Source organism: Seriola aureovittata, chromosome 9, assembly GCF_021018895.1.
Source record: "Seriola aureovittata isolate HTS-2021-v1 ecotype China chromosome 9, ASM2101889v1, whole genome shotgun sequence".
NCBI classification, from domain to species: domain Eukaryota; kingdom Metazoa; phylum Chordata; class Actinopteri; order Carangiformes; family Carangidae; genus Seriola; species Seriola aureovittata.
In genome coordinates, this window is record NC_079372.1 from 7074637 (window position 1) to 7084719 (window position 10083).

At 43.0% G+C, this 10083-nt stretch overlaps 1 protein-coding gene across 3 annotated transcripts; it reads right to left on the bottom strand.

The window, feature by feature from the left end:
* Positions 1-1984: 1984 nt before the first annotated feature.
* Positions 1985-10083, bottom strand: kcna2b (potassium voltage-gated channel, shaker-related subfamily, member 2b). 3 transcript variants are annotated; one of them, XM_056384249.1, is made up of 3 exons: positions 9788-10083; positions 8730-8885; positions 1985-7925 (listed from the first exon to the last, which is right to left on the bottom strand). In XM_056384249.1, the coding sequence occupies exon 3, from the start codon at positions 7815-7817 to the stop codon at positions 6315-6317; it is 1503 nt and encodes a 500-aa protein (XP_056240224.1). In that variant the 5' UTR covers positions 7818-7925; positions 8730-8885; positions 9788-10083; the 3' UTR covers positions 1985-6314. The 3 variants fall into 3 exon arrangements, with proteins under 3 accessions (XP_056240224.1, XP_056240225.1, XP_056240223.1); XM_056384250.1 differs by lacking the exon at positions 8730-8885; XM_056384248.1 differs by having other exon boundaries at positions 8730-10083.

The window sequence follows — 10083 nt, forward strand, 5'->3', positions numbered from 1 at the left end:
GCAGAATGTAGGCCAAACCCGTAAATCAATTCAGCTCATTAAACACATTGACAAGCTGGAGCTCCCCAGTGGCATTCTTTACTAATACACCCACCTCCTCATCTCTTCAAAATCTAACCCTGCTCCCACTCCACCCCTTCTATTATTCACTCCCTGTTTCAACCAAACATTGTCCCTGCATCTAATAGACACATATATTAACCTTTTTTTGAAAACCCTTTTTTTCCACACTGTAGTTTGCATTCATCAAAAATAACCTTAATTTTACTTTTTCTCTCTTTGTGTTCAACAAAAAAATCTTGGTTCTCCACACTTAGAATTACAATAAACTGTGCAATATACACAGTCTGTCGGCTGGTAAACTATTTATAGCAAGAAGGAGGCATTCCCTATAAACAGAAAGGGAACCTAATGCTATTAATAGAGGAGGTAAATATATGGGGGGTTCACTATTGGGACAGGAGTGATGAAAAAAGGGCTACCCCTCCTCCACACACATACATATAAATATTCAGATGTACACGCAGTACGTACACAGGTTTCCCCTGTGGAACCTGCTGTGCTATAAAGAAAGTTCAGTATGACAGGCCATTAACTGGGCTGCGTATTAGGTTATAAATCAGCCCATATTGCAATGGGCAAATGTTCACAGCATGTGAGCTATTCACTTGGTCTATTGGCCTCACACGACATTCGAACACAAGTGCACTTGAGTCCATCAAAATGACAGGCCTTAGGAGAGAAACTGGAGGGGGAAACTTATTGCTAATATATGAATTTCATTATATTTCTTGCGGCCACTTTAAATCATTTAATAAATGTTGCCTACAAAATAAAAGCGTCAGTCAGGACGAGGACCTCACACACATTATAAGATAGGAGGAACCACAGATGTTTGATATAGTTGGAATATTGTCCGTCTGGCTTTGCTTGATCTAAGCTCATGTTTAATACATAGCAAATCAAACAACAATCAGTGGATCAATACCCATCAGTTATCTGGAAGGCTGCCTAGTTTCTGTTCTTAGCTGGAATACCGGAACCCGGTCAACTGAGATGGCCAGAGGGAGCATTACACTCCTGCTAATATATGTCTGGGAGAAGAATCAGCTCACCCACTCTACATTACTTTGGTGCTGAGAGCCGCTGGAGAGGCCAGTGTGGGAAATGAAATGTGAGAGGGGCAAATAATAGAGAGGGGAACGAGAGAACAAAGTCAAGCCGCCGTAATAAGAGCAGAAAAGAGAGACAATGAGAGGAGAGACAAACATTTCCAGCTACCAGTGGCAGTGTTAGACTCGACTAAATGGCACTGATGCAGAGAATGTTTGTACTTGTGCCACTCTAAGTTGAACCAGGAGTCAAGAGCGTTTTGCTCTCCTCTGTCTTCCTCATTCTCTTTGCCACACTTTCCCCCTCGCTGGTTTTATAAATAGACCACTTTGCTTTCTCAGTAAACCACAGAGCGCTTAAGATTGACTTAAGGGGAGAAGCAGGACAAAACAATTGAGGAGGTGAGGGTCGATAGTCAATTCAAACATGCCTTAATGGACACAAGAATTTATACTTTACATCTAGATTTTCTTTCTCGGGGCATTAATATCTTTGCTTTAAGAGCGCTGAAGAAGAATGGAATCTGTTACACGCTGTACGCTTGAGTGGCTTTCTTGTCTTTTAACACAGGACATACAGGAAGTTGTTTGGATTTCATGTAAACAATAACTGACTTAGACTTTTTGAAAAAAGAAAAAAAAATTTCTGTTTATCCTGGATGTATGACGGACTGTATGTTGTTAAGGGGTGAAACACCTTGTAGTTAAAAATATATTGTGACATTATTTGGGCTTGCTTGATAATATAAGCATCATTATGAGACAAACTGATTGAAATCCACGATTAGAATTTCAGGTCTATTTGTCTGCACAAAACGTTGTCTGTGAAACATGTTGACATGAAATGAGAAAGACAGAAGCAAAACAGAGGCTTGAGGTTATTGTAAAGATGTTATTATTGATATAATCATGAGACCATTATTAGTATTCATAATAGTTTTGATTTACAGTTATTTTGAATGATGAAAGTATCTCTTTCTAGATATTTTCTTTTAATCAGTTTATATTCATCGTATGCCCTTGTGAAGGGCATGGCAAGCGTCCAGATCCATATTTCCTTTGTGTGTATCAGTGGACAGTTTGCATCTTGGATCAGTCTTTTCCTTACAATGGTAGAAAAAGAAATAAACAAATCAGGTTTTATACAGAGAGCTGAGCAGAATCCACCACAAGAAGATAATAGAGTGAAGGAGCTGAGGATTATCTGAATCTCAATCAAACACATTTCTGACCGGCGAATAGTTGAAGAAGGCAGAGGAAGTAGAAGAAAGTGGGAGTTGTTGGCTGGGGGTAAATATGTATTAGGACAGTGCAGAAAGAATCTATTTGACCACGGCCTGCATCTGTATTTCAGTTAAACCTCAACCCATTCAAATACAAAAACATTGTGAAAACAAAACAAACAAAAAGATCAATTGCACAATGTCTGATGACACAAATGAATTGAAGTTATCACTGAAATCATATTTCCTTTTTGATTGTTGTTAATATACTTCCATCCTTTGTCCCTAGAGCATACTAAACATAGGAGATAATTCACTTACTATACAACTTTAGTTTCTTGGATTAGTTCAGCAAGCATACACTTTGATTCCCTGCTACACAGGAATCTGTACATGGCAGAAGCTCATTTTAAAGCTGAAGCTTTAGGCATTTTTAAGACATCATTGAAAGCAGCTGTAACTGTTAGATACATTGTTTACATGGCTATGTGTGTTCACCACCAGCAGTGGGTTTAAGTCCATTCAGTTTATGTCCTCGAAGTTGAATAAAACCACAGCTGTGCGTCCGACCTGACAGCAGACGTCACCACAAACACGTGTGTGCACTGGCTGTATGTATTCAAATGTCCGGCATGTGTGTGTGTGTGTGTGTCAAGTGTCCTTTTGTTTGTGTTGTGAAGTAAGAAGAAGAAGAAGAAGAAGAGCAAAGATGTGTTTTCCTTGGTTCAGATCCGGATGTGCCGTCTTGTTGGTTTCCACGAGAGTGTCTCCGTCTTGACGAGTGTCACTTCAATTGCGCACTTGGTAACAAGAGTGGAAGAGACGGCAGTCCAGACGAAGCTTATAGGTCACATAAAGTCACATAGGTGTTCCAGTACAGTGTAGAGAAATACAAGTATATATCAGAGTAAAAAGCACAGGGTGTGGGCAGTGTTGATCTTACGTTCATTATAATATTTTCCTTCCCAATCTCTCCTCTCCTCAATTCCCAGTATCAGCTCTTGCTGATACTGCAGCTTATCTCAATCTATCAATCACATGCTCCTAGATCTCATCTCTACTGCAAGACATTCCTTTCAGTTTTATGTGTATTATATACCCACATGCATGTGTTCAGTATATACACAGTCTGTAAACAGTGTGCTAAGATGGAATAGAATATACAGAGCACCACAGTCGCTCTGGCCTGGAGTCAAGAAGAGCAGTGTTTTAGATAACTGCTACCATATTGTCTCTAAAAGCTACACGCTCAGCTTGTATCTAAAAAGCTCTCTATTTCTCTCACAGTCGCTTTGTCTCTCTCTCACTCTCTTTCTCTCGCTCTCTCTCTCTCTCTATCTCTCACTCACACACAAACACACACACACACACACACACATGCACAGACAACACAACACACTGAGCATGATGGATCTATATGTCAGAGATAGGGGGCACTCCGACAGTCCCTCGGAGCATTATGATACACTTGGCTGAGTAAAAAGTCGGACTAACCAACTGTTTTGGATCTGTCTGCATCCACCGGGCTAGAGGCAGATAGTAGCTGTTGTTGTGCTTTCACTTTGAGATACAGTTACTGGGTTGTGACTTGCGACAGTCTATAAAGACAATAAAGCTGAGGGGAGCGGCGCATTAGTTAATGTCTGAACTGTGGAGTGTTCTGTAGGTTTAGAAGTCCCCCGTTGTGGACTCTCATGTCACCTTGCTGTATTTTTTTAAACCAATCAAACCTCCCCTCTTTCCTCTCATGTTTAACCTGCTGTCATTTTCTCGATCCTCCACACAGAGAAAGTTAACGAATCTTCTCATGGAAACACAGCTCTCTCTCTCTCTCTCTTCCTGTCGCTCTCGCTCTCTTTCACTTCACTTGGATTTAACAATATTTTAAATAGCAAATGGCAAAAATGATGCATATGCAAAGCATCGCTCACACTTCTTAAACCAAGACACTTGTCTTTCATATATTGCACATAGCGCCAGCATCTCTAGAAATATAGGAATATATTGAAGTAAATTTGCCTTTTGAGTATTATCCATACTAATGCATGCTACAGTGAACACTTCAGAGAACATGCAGCTCTACAGTAGCAGAATAACATCTAATAAAGGACACATACTCTAGGTCCTGCATTATGTGGGCAAAATGCACCAATGGAATGACTCTTGAATCTACATGGGTAAAAAAAAAAGAAGTTCTGAGACAAAATAAATCTAATTCAAGAAATATGATAATGTTCCAGGTGGCAGCACATTCTTCTTTGGTTACCTGATAATTGAAATAGCAACACATAACCACTGTAAAATCTAACAGTAAAATCACTGAAAGAAACATTTTCGTTGTTTCTAACTTGTTCCAGAGGCAGGCAAAGTTTACTAATTTTGATGTATTGAAAGGGAGAAATATATGGTCTGGAGAGCATGAGAGGATAAAAATGATTTATCAATTTGATTAGGTAAGATCAATCAATTTTAGTATTGCTAATGAACTTCTGGATATCATATGCAAGCTTAGAGTAGTTGGCATTGCTGGTATGAAAACAGATGGACTTTAAAGATCTCAGAGATTTATTTTAGTCGATCATCGAGGTCTTTCTTTAATTTGGGGTGTTTGGTCATTTAAAACTTTTAGGGTTAACAAAAGCCTTAATGGATTGTACATCAAACTAGTTCGCTTTGCTGCAGTAAATGTTAAACTGTGCTGAAATTAGCACCTGACAAAAACAACAAACGAAAATCTCACCCAGGTTTTGTTACTAAATCTCTCACTTAATCTCATTTGATGTATTTCTACAAACATGGAATGCTATGAAGTCAAAAACAGCAACATTTATGCTGGGCAGTGGGGTCAAACGAAACAGTACTCACTGTTACAGTGGAGCAGATGACAGCTAAAGAGACACTTGAAGGTATAGTTAAGAGGATGGAGGAATAGGCACTCACTCAGAACACTACAGAGAAAATGTTCACAGTCTTTCTTTCCACATTAACCATAAAAAATATATGTAAGAAGCACACATTCATCATCATTACTAAAAAAAAAAATAAAAAATCATACATTACAACAAGTCAAATGAACACACAACAATAAATAAGACATTCACTTTGTTTGGAGAGACATTTCTTCTGTCCACCTGTTAGCCTGCTTTGGCTGGAAAAAAGGCAGAGTCTTGGAGACTGTTTACATATGATAAATCCACTTGAGCTTCACCAGAGAAGGAAATATGGCAGGACAAAGGAGGTGCTTTGCTATTGTGGTCCAGAATTACAGAACAGCATTGTCATTATCTGTAGGTCTCTACATAGGCCACTAGCTTGCACTAGACAATATCTAGTGAGGGCCGAGGGAGTAAAGCTAGTGCACTCCAGCTTTCTCTCTCACAGAAAAAGCAAGAAAAGACCCCCCCCCCCCACCCCCCACCTGACAGAACAGCTGTGATCTTGGTGATTTTGTTTCTCAGGACCTTGGCAGTTAGAGCAGCAGGTTAAAGTAGCTCATGAATGCTGATATTGTGCCCTGTTTTCAATCGTTCATACGTGAAGTTACACTGAAAAATTAAGGTTACGCTGATTGAAGTTGTTGTCATCGTGCATCTTCTCCCGACGGCAGCTTGAGCAAGAAGGTAGAAACTTGTGGTCCCTTTACACTGTTAATATTGATTATTACTGGTTAGGCTACTATTTGGCTACTGTTGCGAGCAGGACGACTACTGTCACATAAGTAAGACTAACTCCATGCAGACACTGACAACGTCCTAAATAAGACAGGGGGCAGTTCTATGATATGCAATGATAGGTCCGTAGGATGTGGGAGAATATGTGGTCCTGTCGACTGACCTTTTCTCCACGTTGATCTCACTCATCTGCCTCTGGACTCCCATACCGGGCGCCATACGTTGGTCAATACAGGGAGTCACGCCTTCATTCACTGTAACAGTCCCTGCAGACCCCAGCTGAAGTTAACCATCTACAGTAGCTCGCATTATACATCTGTGCGCATCTTAGTGATATTTACATAGTTAGTGTTGGCCAGGGTGCAGTTTCCTGTTTTCATGCCCTCTGGTCTGAAGTCCTCAGTGCTGTGGTTCACAGCCTCCTGGATCTCCACATAGTCAGATTTACTGAGAGTGGATCCGCTGCCGCTCCGACCACTCTTCTTCAGGTCATCAGCTGAGCTGGCTTTAGGCACACTTGGGATATTCAGATACTGCGCCTGCTCCTCGCCCTCCGTCTCTCTGTGGTAGAAGTAGTTGAAGTTTGATACGATGACAGGAACAGGCAGGGCAATAGTCAGCACACCAGCGATCGCGCACAGAGACCCCACAATCTTTCCTCCAATGGTCGTCGGGACCATGTCTCCGTAGCCTACGGTGGTCATGGAAACCACTGCCCACCAAAAGGCCTCAGGGATGCTGCTGAACTGGGAATGTGGCTCGTCTGCTTCTGCGAAGTAGACGGCACTGGAGAAGAGGATCACACCGATAAACAGGAAGAAGATGAGGAGGCCCAGCTCACGCATGCTGGCCTTCAGAGTCTGCCCCAAGATCTGGAGCCCCTTGGAATGACGTGAGAGTTTGAATATACGAAACACCCTGACTAGACGAATGACACGGAGAATAGCCAAAGACATAGCCTGCTGGCCTGCCTGGCTGTCCTCTGGCCTCTCTGCTAGCTCTGTGCCCAGCGTGATGAAGTAGGGGATGATTGCCACAATATCAATGATATTCATGATGTTGCCAAAAAATCCAGCTTTACTGGGACAGGCAAAGAACCTAACCAGGAACTCAAAAGAGAACCAGATAATACAGAGGGTCTCCACGATGAAGAAGGGATCCGTAAAATATGTCGAGCCGTCAGAGGTAGAGGTGGTGTTGTACATAGACTGGGACGAATATTTATACATCTCCTCGTCTTCATTTCGGAAAACTGGCAGTGTCTCTAGACAGAAGCTGACAATAGAGATAAGGATCACCATGACAGAGATGATGGCGATGATGCGAGCGGGACCTGAGCTCTCCGGATACTCAAACAGCAGCCAAACTTGTCTCTGAAATTCATTCTCTGGCAGAGGCCGCTCCTCTTCCTTTATGAAGCCTTCATCCTCCCTGAAGATTTCCATAGCCTCCTCACCTAATTCATAAAACCGGATCTCCTCAGAAAAAATATCCAGGGTTACATTAACAGGCCGGCGCAGCCTTCCTCCTGATTGGTAGTAATACAGAATGGCATCAAAACTCGGGCGATTCCGGTCAAAGAAGTACTCGTTCCGGAGGGGATCAAAATACCTCATCCTTTTTTTGGGATCACCCAGTAGTGTCTCTGGAAACTGGGAGAGAGTCTTGAGCTGCGTCTCAAAGCGCAAGCCTGAGATGTTGATGACCACCCTCTCGCAGCACTCATGATCCGGATCTGGGTCATACTGGTCGTGAGGCTGACCCGGATGTGCTGCTGCTTCGTCTGCAGGGTCGCTGGTAGCAACCGTCATGCTGGAGGGAGATGGGACCTGCAGCTTTCAGAGAGGGTGGGGCCACGTAGGGCCAAGGGAGGATAAAGACTCCCCACACTCGTGGGTTCAGGTGCAGGCAGTGAGGAGCTACAGGACAGGACAGAAAGCAGAGAAAGATTACAATATTAATGTGATTACCATCCGTTTCATGTTGTTTTTACTATGCAATGAGCAAGAAAACTCATACTTTTGAACCGATTTATTAATCCTAAATTTGAGCATGCAGATTCAACAACTTGTATTCATTGGCATGTATTTCTGATGCATTCGTTTTTCACAGACCAAAAACCATCAGTAATTCCCAGAAACGCTGTGTTTTTTCATGGTCTTTTCTTGAAAACAGGCACGAGCAGGGCAGTTGAAAATAACAGGCAGGAGGGGCAGAACCACTTCAGCGCATTGGCTCCATTGTGTCTATGTGTATTAGGGTATTAGTTCTCTCTCATCTGAGCACACTGTAGGATCAATATGCTAGCCAGTAATACTGTATCAGCTCTCACAGGGTGCAATTACAAGCAACAAATCTGATTATATGCTGAGTGCTCCATACAATCTCTGAGATAAATTTCCTCCCTCTGTAGGTGTGATGTGATCTACATTCCCTCCCAAAGCCAAGAAAAACTTCATCAAGTCACTTATCCAATTAATAGTTTATCAGTAGATTATATTTAGGAATATTTGTCATTGCCAGTGGTTGACATGGCCCACTGTGTTACTGCAGAGCTGTTTGAGCAGCCCACACCTTAACCTTCAAACTTCATAGGCCACTACATAAAAGCTATATGTTTGAAGATATTGGAGAACTACTAGATTGTTCATCACACAGCCACATGATGTGTCATTTTGGTAGTAAAAGCAGCAAGGTCTGAATAAACATCCAAAAAGTCCTACCTATTGTCACTGGCACTTATGAGGCGCGTTTACAGTCTGTCTTCTATAGTGGGAATGTGTAAACTGGGCGAAGCAGGTGTGTCCGGTCCAAAGTCAGTCCCTCCACGGTCAAAGCAGCTCCTTTCTGTCAGCCATATATCACCAGAAGCTCCGGCTCTGCAGCAACGCAGCAGTGGGAGTGAGAGAGGGGACAAGGCGTGAGGATGCAGGAGTTACCTCCCTTGCCTCAGTCACCAGCAGATACATGTTGTGATGCAGCTATGGCTACAGGTTGAAGCTGTTGCTGCTGCTGCTGCTGCTGCTGGTGGTGGTGGAACAGGGATTTTTGTTAAACAAATCTTAAAAAGCTGGCATCAGCAACATTTGACGCCCCCCTCCCTCCCAGCCCCCTCCACCACTTCAGAACAATATGCCACCGCCTGTCACACAGCAGCAAAGGTAATCCTCTAGTCTGAAATCTGCGGAGACTTAAGGAGGAAAGGAGGTTGCGGGAGGCGGCGATGCTGTCAGTATTTCTACTCGGAAGCACCCATGCGTCGCTTCGGCGGATTTCGTCTAAGGCGAAATCACCTGTTTGATCCCCAAACAGGTCCGTATTCCGCCCGAAGGTTTCTGCATCTCGGCGCAAACGTTATTTCCTAATTTATCTCCGCGTAATTCCACCATCTTTTTTCTGATGGGGAATATCCATATGAACACACCAATGATGCACATTAGTAACAAATGGAGGCTTATGTTCACAACCCATTCCATGGAATAACGCAGTCCTCTGATGGCGTTTGTAATAGGTGGACAACTGTTGTTGTCAATAAATTTCAGACAGAGCAGCCAAGTTCATGCACTGGGATATAACGTTAAATGGCAAGTGTTGTAGTTGATTGGCAAGCGCGGGTGAGTTAGTTTGGAGTGGCAGGTGCCAGACATGCTCAAGCCATTTACAGCCCTCTCCTGAGTGGATCGCGGACAGCCACAACAGACTTCCATGCACTAAACAAAGCAGCATAGCATTATCTGTCTGACTATAGCATTATTTCAGATAATGGCATGCAGGAATTCACCCTGATTCTCTTGGTGTGCAGACGCATGTATTTTTTATCCAGTTTGTCTCCTCTTAAAAGGTGCCTTGAGGTCGTGAGTCCATTCCTTCATATCTGTCCCTCTTCCCTCATTTGACTAATCTATCCAGCGGCTGTGTCATCTCATCACGACCAACTGTTTCTGAGCTGCCGGCTCTTCCCACGTCTCTCATATTTCACCATAATTCACCGTAGTACAGATGCGTGGGCTGCAGTTGGGCATCGCAGCGCATACTAAGAGCTTCTTTGCGCGCCTCGCCCCGTCCCTTTGCGCTGCC